The sequence below is a fragment of the Podarcis cretensis genome, assembly GCF_951804945.1.
Source record: "Podarcis cretensis genome assembly, chromosome: 1".
Taxonomy (NCBI): Eukaryota; Metazoa; Chordata; class Lepidosauria; order Squamata; family Lacertidae; genus Podarcis; species Podarcis cretensis.
In genome coordinates, this window is record NC_137170.1 from 62,108,947 (window position 1) to 62,127,117 (window position 18,171).

The 18,171-nt window shown below is 40.2% G+C and overlaps 1 protein-coding gene across 4 annotated transcripts in view; it reads left to right on the plus strand.

The window, feature by feature from the left end:
- The window catches only part of NELL1 (neural EGFL like 1), a 372,071-nt gene that overhangs the window by 121,370 nt on the left and 232,530 nt on the right, over positions 1–18,171 (plus strand). For all 4 annotated transcript variants that reach the window (XM_079966358.1, XM_079966357.1, XM_079966360.1 and 1 more), the window contains exons 10-12: positions 2,219–2,292; positions 5,300–5,399; positions 15,886–16,014. In XM_079966358.1, coding sequence (XP_079822484.1) covers positions 2,219–2,292; positions 5,300–5,399; positions 15,886–16,014 — 303 coding nt within the window. The remainder of the gene's footprint in view (positions 1–2,218; positions 2,293–5,299; positions 5,400–15,885; positions 16,015–18,171) is intronic.

Below are 18,171 nucleotides of genomic sequence, written 5' to 3' on the forward strand. Positions count from 1 at the left end.
TTGGGACAGTTTTTGGGGTCCATGTTGTTGCAGACACTGAAGCTGTCTGTACTGTGTGGATTGATTTCTCTGCCCTTTGTCCATACAGTCATTGACAGTATGATCAACTGTAATTGTCTTTCCTTAGGGCTTATTGAGCAGATAATTAGCTATTTTTTTTTAAAAAAAAATGAGTTAAAGCAACTAGCATTTCTTACCTGAAAAATGCAGGAGGATTCTTTTTTCTTAGTTATCTTTAGTTAATCCCTCCAGTACAGAACATGCTTTTTGAGATCAAAACTGACTTTCTGGCAAAGTCTATTATTCAGATTTTTCTTCCCTTTTAGTCTACATCCAGCCTTGTTATATAGGCTGTCACATTTGAAGCTGAAAAATACCTCCACCAGCCCTGTGCCCATCAGAAAGACAAAATATAGGTTTTATATTTTCTAAGATGATGATTTACAAGCCGTAGCTGCAAAAAATGCCACATTTACCACACAAAAGTTAGTCAGGTGTTTATTACAGTCAACAGATGAGTAAGACAATATGCAAAGTTCCAAACAGAAAATAGGGAGTCTCAATAAAACCAATTGTTTAAAAACATGATAGGCTAAGACACACAACTATATCTATATATTAACATAGAAGGGTATGACTTAATCACATCAGTAGCGTACTGTTGGGTGTTGGTGCTCATCTAGCCTGCTGATTTGCTGCTGCTTGATAGAGGGTGTGACACTGAAGAGCCTGGTGCCATGCAAATGTACCATCAGAGCCAATCTGTTGAGTGTTCCTACCCTCATTCCTGGTAAGCAGCAGCAACAGATAATGGGAGATCAGGTGAGCATCACTGCCTAACCACACTATCTGCTATTGAATCGCATCATACCCATGTTGACAGGTCTTCTGAAACAAATTCTATGGCATCATGGTGGAACGGCCTAAATACAGAATCATATATAATGGGAGCAATACACTGAAGGTATTACAGACTTCTGCTTGTTGATGTTAGTCCAGAGAATTTCCTCATCGTGCATGATATAGTTTTGTCACTTTGATAAGGCTGCACCCCAGCTAGGACTGTTAAATATTTGGTACTTTATTCCATTATCAATGTTGCCCTATTTACCTGCCAACCAACAGTTGCCAGTTGAACAATCTGAAAAGTGGCGCTGTGGTCTAAACCACTGAGCCTAGGGCTTGCCGATTGGGAGGTCGGCGGTTCAAATCCCCGGGACGGGGTGAGCTCCCATTGCTTGGTCCCAGCTCCTGCCAACCTATCAGTTCGAAAGCATGTCTAGTGCAAGTAGATAAATAGGTACCGCTCCGGCAGGAAGGTAAACGGCGTTTCCGTGCGCTGCTCTGGTTTCGCCAGAAGCAGCTTAGTCATGCTGGCCACATGACCTGGAAAAATTGTCTGTGGACAAACGTCGGCTCCCTCGGCCAGTAAAGCGAGATGAGCACCGCAACCCCAGAGTCATTCACGACTGGACTTAACTGTCAAGGGTCCTTTACCTTTACCTTTTAAGAAATACAATATTTGAGTTTTAGTTCATTTGTAAAAGTTTCTAAAAGGCAATCAGCAAAGAAAAGTTAGATCCATATGCCCCAGAAGCTAATTTTAATGTTACAGATAGTCATCAGTGTCTATGGTGTCTTCCTTTTTCGGTGTGTTTGTTAGCCCTGTATTTCCAGCAGTGATCTAATCAATTATGATAGTTAATGAATACCTGTGGCTCAATTGAGACACTGCTCCAGTTACACAGGGGCACAGTTCTGTTTTCACCTGTCTTGATATGGTGTAGATAAATCAGAATCTATATATTGTGATACAGTAAGTCCATCCAGGTTGTCAATACTTTGCCCATACAGGCATATCTTAATACAAATGTACTGTGCCTGCTCCACAGAATGTCACTGCCATGACTAATTCTGTTAATGAATCGAGTTCAATATCTGTTCTGCTTCTCCTATTACTTCAGGTCACTAAGTAGCCTAGTTTGTCAGAGTGAGTTGTGAAATGGTTCAAGATAATAGTTTTTGTAATGAATTTACTATTATAGTCAAAATAAATGTGAGCAATTAACACTGGCTGCTACTGAAAGCAAAATGAGTACATCATATTTACCACAGTGCATCTAGATTGACTTAAAGCAATATTGTTTGTACCAAACTGTATAATTTATCTGCACTTACTACTAAATACTGATGTTTTTATTTATTTTGAAAATTCTAGCCAAATGTATCTATGGAGGAAAAGTGTTGGCAGAAGGTCAGAGGATTTTAACCAAGAACTGCAAAGAATGTCGTGTAAGTTTTTTAACCTTCTAAGACTGCACTCTCAAGCATTACGACTGCTGTAGGACTTACATTGCAATTGTTCACTCTTTCACTTTTAAACATGTGTGGTATCTCCTTTATTGCATGCCCTGGATGGTGCAGCAAAGTGTGCAATATTACTTTCTCTGCATCAAATGCTTTTGACAGAAAAAACATTTTTAGAATGAGTCATAAATTCTAATACATTTTTACTTTCCGTGCTTGCAGGCTGTCACTATTGTGAAAGGGATTCAAGCGCATACCAGAAATTTAGCTTTGCACAACTAGAGTAGGATTAAAGTGTTCTGGTGTGATAGCACAACAGATCCACAAAAAAGAATACTTTTTCAGGTGGGAAAGTGACAGGAAAATGCACTGCAAAGTGGGGGAGCAACAAATTATTATTTTTAAGTCAGCTAAAAGCCTTTAACTAAGTTCTTCACCAAGCATTTAAAAGCATAGAGTTTTGGGGCTTGACAGATCTCACCTGGATGAGCAGTAAATAAGGTGATTATCAATACTGAGCAGGTTCTGCTCCTTGACATGGTGTTCAAAGAGGGACATAATAGAACAAGGCCATTCATAAAGTGGGGAATATCTTATTGAACTTACAGAAAGAATGAGAAATGTAAATTTGCCTAGCCAATAGTGCTAGTCTGTATCTGAAACAAAAGTAATCTTCTCCAGCTTGGGTTATAAAGCGTTTAATAATTTTAAATGCTGCGGGGCATTTAGGGAAGGGGATTCTCAGAAGTCCTGTTGTACTCAGAAATGAGGCCAGAAAAACCAAGTGATTTTCTCTGTCTTTGGGGAAAATAGCTTGGTTTTCAGAGCCCAATCCTGAATTGAGCTTAAGAGGGTTTTCTTGACAGCCGTGGATGATATTTCAGACCATGGGAACCAGCCCCATGTGGTTAATTAAAGCAATTTCATACTACATTTTACTTTTTCAGTTCAGCTTAAACAATAACTTTTACTGTGATTTTTTTTTTAAATAACTGAAATATATTACTGCTTTGACACTGTCCTCTTCAATGTTTTGATGCTGGTGGTTCAGTAGTAAGTGCACTAGCTTTCCTTGGAGGGTTGATGTGAAATGTGAACATCAAGTATCTAAATAGTGGAGAATTTTCAGATATTCAGGAGGATCCCTGCTTCTCACTGAAGTGAAGGACACGAGACAGGTGTTGGTCATCAGGTGAGCTGTGCATAAGCAAGCTCCTAGCTAGCTCTGCCGAGGCTCTTTTTATTAGCACAATGTTAAAAACCAGTCAGATACATTTTGGACGGTGCCCTTTACACATCTTCCAGTCGCGAGATTGGGGGGTAGAACAAAGTTATTTTGGCACCTGTTTCCACCGCGTCACTTTCCCCCTGAACAATGTTTAATTGAAGGAGACAAAGGTCACAGACAGGGCACAACAGACTACTAAGAGAGCAAAGGTTAGATAGAGGGCATGATGTTCCGACAGCCGTGGCTTGTCTGCGGGTGGAAGTGTGCTGCACACCCGGTGGGTGGAAGTGTGCTCCACACCCAACGGTCATTCCTTCACTCACAAAACAATTCATGGAGGGCCATGAGAATGACCACAGGGCAGGGGAACCTAGCATGCTTGTTCCTACAGCCCATACCTTCATGATAACAGTGAACAGCAACAGTAGCCTGAAAGGGCTACAAAATCAGACATCTAGAAGAGTTTCCATCTGCATCAGATTCTCCTCTCTGTTCCTTCTCAAAACAATAATATCTGGATCCTCCATGGCACCCAGAGGGTCTCTGCTTTGTTTGCTGGGCTGCTATTTGTTAGCTTTTTCCCTGGGGTACTGTGAGGTTCAGGAAACACTTGAGATCTGTCTCTCAGCTGCTGACTAGGCATGGAGGGCAGCTGCTGAGTCCCTGGCGGAAATCAGGGCAAATGTGCAGAAAGGAATTATAAGAAACTCCAAAAAGCCTCTAGGCTTAGCAGAAAACCAGATATGAGCTACTGTGTTCTGGTGATAAGAGTATCTGATCTTCACTTTAGTGCTAATTGTGATTTTATCGCATAGTATATGAAGTATCTAACCCTGTCATTGCTTCAATACTGGCACAGCAGCTGCCATTTTATTTGCTGTGTTGGTATTGCCCTTGGCGTATCTATCTATCATATGCAAAAGACTCATATGTATTTGCTGTAAGTGAGGAAGAGGTAAGGATAACAATGGTCCCTTGTGCTTAACTGATTCTCAGCCTGAGAGCCTAGAGTAGCAATGAGTTTTTGAAGTAACTTGGTAAGTCAGGTTTTCATTTCAGTTGCTGTAGAACAAAGTATCAATTGTACCACAGTAGAAAATATTGTGGGCAACCCATCATTATTACATGTTTTCTGCTTTTGACTAGTGAAGGCATGAATAGTTTTTTAATTGCTTCCAAGCTGTGGAAATCATAGAGCTAGTTTTCAGAGCTACCTTCCTTTTTGTTTCCTTGCCCATTTTGCATGGAAGTATCATGGGTGTCTGCTGTCAATGCATTTCCCATGCTTTTCTTTTGTGATCATCTCATGACAACCAGGTATTACTGAACTTTAGAGGGAAAACAGTTCTCTCTCAAATTGATATGCTTAATCTTTCACTCATCAAAACTTCCACACTAGTTTGATACTAAGGCAACAACGTTCTGCAAAGAGAACAGATAGTCTGGGCATGTTGGGCGTTGTTGAGTACAACAAGGTCCTTGCTGATCAGACCAGTACCATTCTTTGTCATAGTCTGGCTGTATACACACCTTACTGTGTAACCCCATCCAATCCTGGAAACTGTAGTTTACCCCATAGACTTGCAGTTCCTAGCACTGTTAACAAGCTACAGTTCCCAAGATTCTTTTGAAAAAGAATGTGCTTTAAATGTCTCGTATGTATGCAGCCTTTGCTTATGTCAGTCTCTGATTACAGATTACAGAAAGTAGAAGCGACTGTGGAATTTTCATCAGTGTAACTCTTTAAAACATTGTTATTTCCAGAATGGAATTTTAGTAAAAGTAACAGAGACCTGTCCTCCATTGAACTGCTCAGAAAAAGATTACATCCTCCCAGAGAATCAGTGCTGCAGTGTTTGCAAAGGTAAGTAGGATGTTGGCAGGCATTGTCAATAGTTATTGTGTCTTCCTTAAAAGAATGTTTGATTTGGATCTGAAAGGCCTACTGTAAAGCTTATGGTGTTGTCTTGGTTGCCTTTTATGCATTAACTGGAGTTCATAAAAGACCTTTAATATTAGTCAGACATCAAAGCTCCTTGGGGATATTGTAGAGCGTTTTGAAATCAGGGAAGTTAATATACTTTCCCCCCAATTTGTATAGATACAGTCTGTGAAGCATGTATAACTTCCTACACATTGATACCATTATATAAACCCATTTAAATAACATCCCTTCTCCCCATTATTAAAAACAAAAAAATAGTATTTGAGCAATACTGAGTTCTGATGGTAACATTTTTATTTTTATAATAATAATAATAATAATAATAATAATAATAATAATAATAATAATTTATTATTTATACCCCGCCCATCTGGCTGGGCCTCCCCAGCCACTCTGGGCGGCTTCCAAAAGAATATTAAAATACTATGATACATCAAACATTAAAAGCATCCCTGAACAGGGCTGCCTTCAGATGTCTTCTAAAAGTCTGGTAGTTGTTGTTCTCTTTGACATCTGGTGGGAGGGCATTCCACAAGGAGGGCGCCACTACCGAAAAGGCCCTCTGCCTGGTTCCCTGTAACTTGGCTTCTCGCAGTGAGGGAACCGCCAGAAGGCCCTTGGTGCTGGACCTCAGTGTCCGGGTAGAACGATGGGGGTGGAGACGCTCCTTCAGGTATACTGGACCGAGGCCGTTTAGGGCTTTAAAGGTCAGCACCAACACTTTGAATTGTGCTCGGAAACGTACTGGGAGCCAATGTAGGTCTTTCAAGACCGGTGTTATATGGTCTCGGTGGCCGCTCCCTGTCACCAGTCTGGCTGCTGCGTTCTGGATTAGTTGTAGTTTCCGGGTCACCTTCAAAGGTAGCCCCACGTAGAGTGCATTGCAGTAATCCAAGCGGGAGATAACCAGAGCATGCACCACTCTGGCGAGGCAGTCCACAGGCAGATAGGGTCTCAGCCTGCGTACCAGATGGAGCTGGTACACAGCTGCCCTGGACACGGATTTAACCTGTGCCTCCATGGACAGCTGTGAGTCCAAAATAACTCCCAGGCTGTGCACCTGGTCCTTCAGGGGCACAGTTACCCCATTCAGGACCAGGGAGTCCTCCACACCTGCCCGCCTCCTGTCCCCCAGAAACAGTACTTCTGTCTTGTCAGGATTCAATCTCAATCTGTTAGCCGCCATCCATCCTCCAACCGCCTCCAGACACTCACACAGGACCTTCACCGCCTTCACTGGTTCTGATTTGAAAGAGAGGTAGAGCTGGGTATCATCCGCATACTGATGAACACCCAGCCCAAACCCCCTGATGATCTCTCCCAGCGGCTGCATGTAAATGTTGAAAAGCATGGGGGAGAGGACAGAACCCTGAGGCACCCCACAAGTGAGAGCCCAGGGGTCTGAACACTCATCCCCCCCCACCACTTTCTGAACACGGCCCAGGAGGAAGGAGCGGAACCACTGTAGGACAGTGCCCCCAGCTCCCAGCCCCTCAAGACGGTCCAGAAGGATGTTATGGTCGATGGTATCAAACGCCGCTGAGAGATCCAGCAGAACTAGGAAACAGCTCTCACCTTTGTCCCTAGCCCGCCGGAGATCATCAACCAGTGCGACCAAGGCAGTTTCAGTCCCATGATGAGGCCTGAATCCCGACTGGAAGGGATCCAAATGGTCCGCTTCTTCCAGGCGTGCCTGGAGTTGTTCATATATTTATTGTTCACATTAAAGTTAGAGTTACAACCCAAACAATGCCACCACTGCAAAGCTAAACCCACAAGTGCTGTATTGTGGCCTTGTGGGTTTCTTCCTGAATTTTCCTATTCCTACTCCCTTCCCATGTCTTTAAGCCTCAAACAGCACAGCTGCCAAAAATTATCTTTCTCCTTGAAAGCTGCTTATTTCCCTGACCACCCACAGTCATGATGAATTCGTATGTAATTATTGTTGCAGTTAACATTTTTGTTGTTGTTTATAGTGTAGTCATCAAAGACTATATAATGTGGTGGAACAATTTCTTGATTGCAGCTTAATCGTGCTTTTGTTATTTCCCCCCCATCCTTGGTGAAATTTACTGTACTATCATAGATTATGATTATGTAACTTGGAGTCACAGATGTGATTGTGCATTTTTTCCATTGGGTGTCAAATCAGAATCGTTGATTTTTTTTTATTTTTTTTTTGCTGCTACTCAGTTTCTTGGATTACAAATATGGGCTGTTGCTTTGCTTGCAGGGTCAATCCCCTGCACTTCCAGGCAAGTCAGAAAGGGGGGGCAGGTGGGCCAATTGGAATGGGCCTGCGACTTTGAAGGGGGGGGGGCTACTCTAAGTAAAGGGGGACCTTTTGGTAAAGATTATTGAAATGCAGCCTACATTTCCTATCTGGCCTGACCTCTTGCCAGCTTTGCATGAACGTGTCTCCAGGTAGGGCTGTCTGAAATCCTGGGGAATCATTGTCAGTCAGTGTAGGGAGTATTCAACTAGATGGACTGATGGTCTGACGCAGTGCTATTTTTCTAGAAAAAGAGGTGTCGGAACTCACCATGAACACCCCCCCCATTCTCTTAGAATGGCAATGGTGCCCACCTGTGAGGTGCTGAAACTGAGTTCCAGCTGAAAAAAAGTCCTGGGCTTGACTCAGTATAAAGTAGCTCCCTATGTCTCTATGTCCTTAACCTTTGAATATGAAAAAGTTTTTTTAAAAAGCATATGGTTAAACATTTCTGAATAACATAATTTTTAATCACTATATATTAAATTAGGTTGTGTGGTTTTTAAATTGACCTTGCTGGCAACCAGGTTAGAAGTCGCTCCCTGTGCTCAAATGAGTACTTTGTAGTGCAATTCTATGCATGTCTGTTCAGAAGCAAGCCCCGATTACCGGGTACTTCAACTTCCATGTTTGTGTGTGTTGGAGGAGGTTGAAGTGCGGAAAACATTTTATTAATAATGTAGCTCTGCTAACCTTTACATTTACTATTTATATAAAAGAGGTTTATAATATCTTTCAGTAGCACCTTCAGGAGGCTCTTCAATTAGCATATTTTCCATCTCTTCCTGTCTAGCCCCAAGACTGGACTTGAGACAATTTTGCGTAAAGGGAATGGAAGGAGTTTTGTTTCCTCAGATGCAAAAATCAGACATTTCTCATGCATTGCTGTGGGACTCTGAGACACCTCTAGAATTCAATTTTATTAAGTCCCAGAAAGATGCTGATAAGTATAAATTTAACAGGTCTGCTGCATGCAGAATTGTAGCAACAAGGCTCTCAACTTTACTAAGGCTTCTTTCTTTCTGTACTTGGGAGCAGCTTATTGAGTACAAAATACATGCATGTAGAGTCATTTGTGTTACTTAGAATATATGTGACAGCAGCCATGAAATGATCTTATTCTGAGAAAAATAAATACAGTTCTGCTGTCCTCTGTTTAATTATTTCTGTGCTCGCCTATTGCAATTCAGTGGCAACATATTAGTGCAACATAGTGCCTTGTGCCTATATGCATATTTCAACTTCTTTTTCTCCAGGGATTTTGATTGATTTACAACTTTAAAGCTTTGCACTTTGGCACTTTTATTAAACTAGTATTTGTTTTCAAAAATATGTTACATATTTTTAATTAATTAAAAATCTTTTACACCACAAAGAACTCATAACCCACCTACTTTCAGCAGCCAGAAACACCATAACCAGACACTAGAGAGACCTGTCAGGAGTAAGCATGGACCAATGGTACCAAATAGTATGGGAAACAGCTGTACTAGAAAAATTAACCAATAAACTGAAACTGACACGGGGACAAACAGAAGAAGACGCCTTTACCCCAGTATGTCTCCCCTTTATCACATACACAGCCCAACAAGACAATGGCAATAATCCACCAACAGCATACAAATCAGTATGGCTAACCTGATCCAAAACACACACCCACCCCACTCACACACGAAAACAAAGATCACCACAGCCAATCACAAACAAACAACCACACCCTAGGCCAACCCCAACCTCTCTCACCACCAAAGGAACACAAGTAAACAGCACAAGCAACGCTGACACCAAACCCTACATACATTAAGCATAATAGAAACATTGCCACCCAACCCCACCCCCACCAATCTTCCCTTCCTCCACCCCTTTTTTTTCTTTTTTTTTCTTCTCCCCCTAATGTCTCAACAAATGAAACAGACTTGTAAAAATGTTACATGGAAAAAATATGAGGCATTACACTTACTTCTGTAAAACAAGAAAACCGTTAATAAAAACAAAACAACAGAAATCAATCTTAACAGATAAATTAAATATAGCAGCCCTACTTAGTAGTGTTAGTCTTAGTAAAGACTATTGTTGCTATCCTGCCTGTTTTGACCATTCTGTTGCCTAAATAAATAGCTAAATAGTTCTGGATACAAGTGCAAACAAATTTACAGACAACTACAAATTAAAAATGGTACGTTTTTAATACTTCTAAAGTAACATCGATACTACATGGAGTCTATGGCAAATGTAGGAGACCCTTTTTCCACTGAGCGCCACATAACTCAGGGCAGTGTTTTGGTGCAGGGTGGGGCCAGAGCTGCCCCATACTCTGTATATCTTAAGCTCCTCACTACCCCATTCTCTCTTAGAGAGTGGCAGGGTGACAGGTGATGATCTTAAGAGAGATGGAGGGAGACATGGGATTGTGGTGATTGAAAGAGATAATGAAATGATTATAATCTTAAGTAAACGTCAATATCACCCCATACTGTTTCTCATACATGGGCAGAGCCACCCCACACTCTTTGTTACTCCCACCTAGAAGGCAGTGATTTCTGTTCTAACCTGTATTTGCCACAATCAGCACTGTTTCTGTTCCACTGCAGTTCGGCTTCTGCCAAATACTACATGTAACTATTTCTGCAGCTTACTGTACTTTAATCTCAGTGTAAAAGAAATGGAAAAACAATGTTTAAAAAGTTATTAATTGCCTATAATGCGTGGACTTAAAAACAGCAATAATGTAAATGAATGCCAGTCATATTCACCAGGCAAATTTCTGTTCCTGACCACAGATGAGCATGTACTTTTGACTTCCTTTTACATTTTTAATCCCCCCCAACATTCTTTATCCCACCCCATCAGTTAATGTGCGCACACACACACACACACACACACACACTCATTCAAATCCTTGATCTCTCTCTCATACATACTCACTGTCCATTCTGTCCCTCCTTTCTCTCTCTCCCTGTACCACCTCCTCAGATAATAAATGAGGTTAGGAGAAAGCTCCCTTTAACCCACCCCCCAAAAACCCCCTAATTGCTATACTGAAGTGAAGTCAATAAATCAGGCTGAATCTGAAGACAGTAGAGCACATACAACAATGGTTCCCCATCCCATTGGCATCTTAAGAGCCAGCTCACACATAAAAGTCAGCCACTTACGCTCTCCGGATGTCTCCTGACTGATCACAGGCATGAGCTTTTCAAGAAAAGTAACATATGAACTCAAAGTGCGCCTGATAAGCTCTACTGTTAACATGATAGATTTTTTTCTGATTGATGTGGTCATGTAAAGTGCCACGTAACAATGATCCACTGTTACTTAGGCCATACACCTATTTCTTAATGTGATCCTGTGTCTTGGGATGATCAGAAGAAATTGCATATTGAATAAAGCAGTTGGCTTACGTTTATGTGAAAAATCATGTCAATTCCAACCATATTTTTATTTGTTTGAGTTCATGGGGACATACAAGTGAGTATGCATAGATTTTCAACTAAGTAGCTTTGGAGTAGGTCTGAGGTTGCTAAGTTATTTGACTTTTTGAGAATTGTAAGCTATACCTAATTGGAGGAACACATTTGAAAGGATATGTGCCAAGCCAATTGTACAATTATTCAACAACATGAAATGAGCTTGTCTACCTATTCCCTGAAGCGTAGAATTTGATTACTATTATAATTAGCTTAAAATGATAAATGGGTCATTGCACAATCAAATAACTTAAAAAGCAAAACTTAATCTTGTGGAAGCAGTTGTAATAAAGACATAAGAATGCCCTCATCAAAGGAAAGCCAAGGGTAGAAAAATTGCTCTAAATGCTGGAATAGTATTCACCTGAAATGTTTGAAGAAGGAATAGAGGTCACCTTGTTTGTCAAAGATCTAGAGTATATGCTTTTTTCAATGTCATTCCCTTTTGGAAGTCTATTTCTTTTTCAGATGTTGTTAAGGTACTACATGCATTTATTACATACATCTATGTGTATGGGGGAATGTTTTGCACATTTGTTCTAAATTGTTTGTTGTAGTAGCTAATGCTCTATTGCCTTGTCATTTATGCTGGACTAAAATGAGAAGTCATATAAAGATCCTCACCCCCTTCATTTTTAAAACTTGAGACAATAAGGTTTTAACAGTAGGCCATATGAAAAAATTAAAATGAATGTGTCAGATCTAAAATTCAGAAGGGGACATTGTTTTATTATGTTCCAATCTAGCCAAAGCTAGTCATAATTATGGAATATTGAAACCAGTGGACATGGCTAACTTAAGTATCCTTCTTTTCAATGAGACTTGGTCATGATTAACTTTCACTAGATTTCAGTTCCAATCTCCTTGGAATCTATTCAACATCATCATAATTTCCACAGGACATTAGGATTTGGAATTCCAAGTCATCAGAGAGTGGTCCCATGTGGATTGTTGTTTTCACCCCAGACCACTGGCCCACACTAATTTTCTTAACTACTCAGATAGTGAGCTAAATATATTCTTTATTAGCATTCACAAAATTTAGAAAGCATTAGTATAAATCAAGTGGCACCCAAATGGAATCATTTAAAAAAGTAAGACCATTTATTAGTTATGCAGTGCCATCTGTGTACATGCATAAGCTCTCTAAACTGTCTCGAGCACCTTATAATATAAATTTTGGCAGCAGAGTAGCCACAAGAGAGTTGGATATGAGGAACGGTGCTTACTGATAACCAGGGCTTTTTTTACAGCCAGAACTCACTGGAACTCAGTTCCGGCACCTCTCAGGTGGGCGTCATTGCTATTTTGAGAGAATGAGGGAGGTGCTCATGGTGAGTTCCAGCACCTCTTTTTCTAGAAAAATAGCACTGCCAATAATGTAGTATTCTGTGACATTTAGAACTCATCACTCCTCTCCAGTAATCTGCATGGCTGCTCTGATGCATGCAAGAAGTGTGCTGTCTTTCCACTGAAGGATTTCTAGCTTTCATTTCAGTGGGTAACAGAGTAACATCATACAAAATAATGTGGTGGAAGAGCATACAGCAGGGCCTCTGGAGCGCTTACGTGTGGGCAGGCTCGGATAGGAAGAAGCAGTGCTTTAGGCATCTTGGCTTCAGACTATGTAGGACTTTAAAGGTCAAAACCAGCACCTTGAATTGGGTCAATGAAGTCAGTGCAAAATTGAATTAACACGCCCAGAGTGGCCCATCCTTAATAACACCCTAATGCTGCATTCTGGACCAGTAGTCATTTCTGAGCAAACTTCAGAAGTAGCCATACACAAAGCATGTTACGGTAAGCTAATGTGTGTGCTACCAGGCATAAGCAATGGTAGTCAGTTTTATACTGCGTAGGAAAGTACGCGGGTTTTATACTTTTCTAGGTAGTAATCTGTCTTCTCAATCAACAAAAGTCCCATGTTGTTTGGATTAGTTATTACTGTCATCATTATTTCTTAAATGTACATCTTGCCCTTCCTTCAAAAGGAGGCCTTCATCCAGTCTATCACTGCTCTCAGACACTGGTTTATAGCTTCCACTGTTTTTTTGGGGTTTGATGGAAAAGGGAGAAAGAAATGGCTTAAAATTGGTCCTGAAAACTCTTCATAGATAACTTCAGCAAATAATATGATGTAAACTGTACCAAATACTTGGATTCTCAGCAATGGAGTATGAATATATACAGCCTGGGATGTGTGAAGTTCATTTCATGTAAATCTTTCTTTGGAAATCATAATGCAAAGTGTAATTCTATCCATTATTTTTGTTTAAAAAAGGTAAATCTTGAAGGTGATTCACAAATCCCCCTATATGGAGTTCTTAGATTCTAAGAATTCATACTTTCTGACAGCTAAGCTGCGTTGAAAAAGATTTCACTGGGATATTTTTAAAAAAGAAATAACAGACTAGAGTTCTTAAAATCAAGTTAATGGGGGGGGGGGACTCACCCTGCACATAAAGGAAAAAGAATAAAAGAAATAACATATTACAGACAGTTTTTTTAAGAATTTGGCATTATTTTAGAATGACATGCAGCATTACTGTAATATTTCACAGTGCTCTTTGTTTTGATGTTAAGTCACTTTCACCTCACCGTCATCTAAATAAGACTTTGATTCAGTATAACCGTTAACATATTTTTTGTGCTGTCTGTCACCATTTCCTTTGAGCTTGACTTGGAGCAAAATTGGAGCAGTTGGTATATTAGTGTGAGATCAGCCAGTAACACTTTAGGTTAAGTTCACATAAGCATTTTCTTCAGTTTGAAAAATATTATTGAAATCCTTAATGGTTTAACTATTGGTCCCTTTACATAGAAACAAAGATTGAAAGACGGAAACGTAATGTAGGCTGTCTTTAGAAGGAGCAATACCCTGAATCCTGGATGTTGTTGTTGATAATAATGGTGATAATAATAATAATAATAATAATAATAATAATAATAATAATGGGATTTTAAGGAGCAGAAACCTATTATTTGCTTTTGTTTTGTTTTTACTTTTTTGTGGATTTGTGATATGCTTGGATTCATTCTGGAAAAAAGCTGGGCTCAAAAAATCTAATAAATAACATCTCCATATACAATTGTGTTCCACAGAGGTCTGTCAGGCATCTTCATTATACAGCAGTTAGTGAATTCTGATTACACACCTTTCTCGTGGCTTTTGACACCTGAGTATATTTTTGACACCTGCATATTTTTAGGACCCACTCTGTTTTTGTGATTGCAAATTGTTTTAGCTTTGTTTATAATATTGTGTTTTAATTGTTGCAACCTGCCCTGAGACTTTAGGGTGAAGAGTGGATAATAAATTAATATAAAAATAATTACACAGGTAGCTTTAGAGGATCATGGATGTTGAATTGACCACATTTTATGCACCCCCAATGCATCTTGAAGATTTGCTTCACAATGCCTTCTTTTCCTGGTGGTTTCCTTCATATTTTTGCTGGCTTTTGAAAGTGTTTGTCTTCCCATTTCTGTGTGGTTTCAGAATAATTTGAAGGGGCAGCATTTTATTTGATAAATATACATTGGTGGTTTTATTTTTATTTTTTCCTGGTTGTATGCATTGGGGAACAGAAGTCCGTCCCCATTTTCCCAACATCTCTTTGAGAATCAGTTGGTAGGCTTCTATGTTTGTGTGTAGTGCACAAAAGTATTCAGGAATTGCTTCCCCTTGCATTCTGGAATAATGCGTGCTGACCTGTTATATTAATATAAATCACATTGTATGCACATTTAACTTGTGCGATTTCAACCATATGTGATTGAAGGCCGGCTGGTTGAAAATCTGCACGTTAAATGCAGGCAAGGCAGAGAGCTTAAAAGCTCTTTTTGCACCATGTTTTCCCAGCATGAAACGCCCCCCCCCCAGCCAATTTCAGGGGTAGGAGTGTGTGGGTGGAGGAGAGGATGGAACGCCCCATTTCTCAAGTGGAAGTCCTTGTACAGGGGTTCCATTGATGGAACATTAGCTAAATCCCCTGCCCTATATATTTATTTGAGAGCCCACCTTATAAAGCTCCAGTGAGACTTACTGCTGAGTGTACTTGCATATGACTGAGAATTCTAATCTATTGATACAAATTTAAGCAGGGTGTTCTTTATTTAAGGTTCATTAATCCAGAACACTTTTGTTTCAAGCTCTCATCATTGCTAGCTCTGGCTGTGCCCCGCTACAGCATCTGGCCTCTCAGTGGAGTACCATTATGAAAACGTGTCCCTTAACAGAAGATTCTCATGCTATGGAATTTTGCATCTGTTATGACAGCATTCTTAAAAGTAGTGTGATTAGTTTCAGTTGAAGATCAGTGTAAATATAGACAATTAAGCACACAGGCCCTTGATAGTGTGAGGCCCTTGATAGTTCGGTTGAGCATGACACTTTTAATCATAAGAGTTGTGGGTTCAATCCCCATGTTGGGCAAAATATTCCTGCATTGCATTGCAGAGGGTTGGACTAGATGACTCCTGTGGTTCCCTCCATTCTAAAATTCTATGAAAGCTAAAGTACATTATGTTAGCGTGGAAGTTAAATGATATTGTATTACTGCTAGGATTCTTATCTAAATTAAATAGTATAATTGCTGATTTAGGATTAAGCTTTTTATTGTTTTCACACACTCTGATACATTGTTGAATGTGCTTTATTTTTCAGGTCATAATTTTTGTGCACAAGGTCACAGATGTGGTGAAAACTCAGAGTGCAGGAACTGGAACACGCAAGCTACTTGTGAATGCAAAAGTGGTTATGTCTCCGTCCAAGGGGATTCTGCCTATTGTGAAGGTAAATAATGTGTTCCGCAAAGTAACTTCATTGTGGTCTGGTGAGAAATGTGCTGTTAAAACAAAAGCAGAACAGAGCATCTCATTATCAAGTTCAATCTTCATGGTAGTATAAATGATAATATTCTCATTTGATTCTATATGTAGAAAGTTCAGATGACCCAGACAGATGGAAACTTCATTGTGAAGTTCCCAAGTGACTGACTGACTTCCTGGCATGTTAAAATGTCACCCTTCTGTTTGTGACTCTCTTTGCAATATATACATTCCAGTAATACTGCTGCTTAGGCTGATGGCAAGTATGTTGTCCCAGACATGAATAATCTGTGTCATAAATTGATAACAGTTGATAATAGTATATTTAGGCAACAAGCAAAGATTGTTTTCATCATGCCTTTCGACTGAGGTAAAAATGTGACCCACTGTATCTACAGATAGTAGGCTTTTTAGAAGTGGTGTTATGGCCTTCTTTTAATGATGTGGACTGCTCTGAGGTATTCCGTTCAAGAGCAGAATATACTGGTACATTTTAAACATAAATCAATAAGATGTTGTGACTGTATATAGCATCTTGTGAGGTGTGATGAGCTGCAAATACTGTTTACCCCATAGTATTAACTTGGTGATAAACCTGTCTCTGTGGCTGGGGTGCTCCTGTGGATACTCATTACAAAGCAACCCTGTTTATTGCATACAGGAAAATTTTGTCAATGTCTCCTCCTTTCCTGGGTTCCCGTGGACAAGCTAGCTCACTTGCCATTCAGAAATTGTTTGCGTTGCTGAACATGCATAGGAATACCATCTATCATGATCCTTCAGTGCTAAAGTTTCAAGCATGTAATGAAACATGTAATGAAACATGGCTTTGTTTGTTTCCCTTGTCTTGATCGGAAACTGTTGAGTTTCATAAATGGCTTTTTGAGACCTATTGTTGGTAACGAAATAGAAAGGCCTCACTTGGTGTCAATGTTAATGCATGAGGAGTGCAGTGAATTTAGAAAGACTCAGTTTTTGTTGTACCTAACCCTGGTTTGGTTGAGGCAAGTGCCTCGAACAGAATAGATTTTTTTTCTCCCATTGTGAATCTTCTTTGTCCAGTCTCAACTTAATTGATTAAAAGTTGTCATTGTTAATTTCTTAGTCTGCAGCTTAAAACAATGAGACATCACTTAAGGGAACCAAAGCTTTTGGTGTTGTAAAATTCCATGTTTTGGATTAAAGTCATTTTTTAAACTTTCAAACTTGGATTAAAATTGTTGTTTTGAAAGAAAAAGAGATAAGGCACCAGCACAGGACTAAAAGTACAAGGAGGTCTGAAATGTATGTTCTCTTATCTTCATTCTCTAGCATTTTGGGGTGCTTAAGACATTCGCTGGACATGTTTGGAAAAAGAAGCATGAATAACTCGTGCTTTCATGACCATGATCACAGGGCACTAGCTAGTCCTCTGACACGGCGAAGGAGAAGTTAGCTGGATCAGGAGGACCAGTGCCACTAACACCAAGCTGGACCCCGAGATTGAGCTAGAGAGCCCTACATTAGTTCCCCTGGAGACAGCACTCCATGAGAATTGGCCCTCTTTTTAGACCATGGGCTTCATGCTAAACTATACCTGCTCACAAGCAAAGGCAAGACATAGAATGTGAATTGACTATGATAGGTTCCAAGCCCGAGGGCTACACTATAAGGCTTTTGGTCCAAGGAGGGATGTTGCATCTCAGCTGAGCAATACACCATGTCAGAGTTTTCTGCCAGGAAATATCAAAGGTCCTACAACTCCAGTTTGATATGCTGTCTGATGACCTGATAGACTGACACTACAACGTTGGGTTCTTCTCCCTCCTTCTCCCTCTCCCCCAGAATCCCCTCTTGCCTTGAAGGCTTCCACTCATCACCAGAATAGGACACCATTCCTCCAGGTCAGGCATGACCAAACTTGGCCCTCCAGCTGTTTTGGGACTACAATTCCCATTAGCTAGGGATGATGGGAGTTGTAGTTCCAAAACAGCTGGAAAGCCAAGTTTGGCCATGGCTGCTCTAGGTAATGTCCAAAGGGTAGAATATCAGATAATGGGCAGAATGTGTGTTTTCCTGTGCTATTTGGGGATGAGGAGAGATGTAATCTGCTGCTGCTTCTGTCACTCCTGAAGAACAGCCT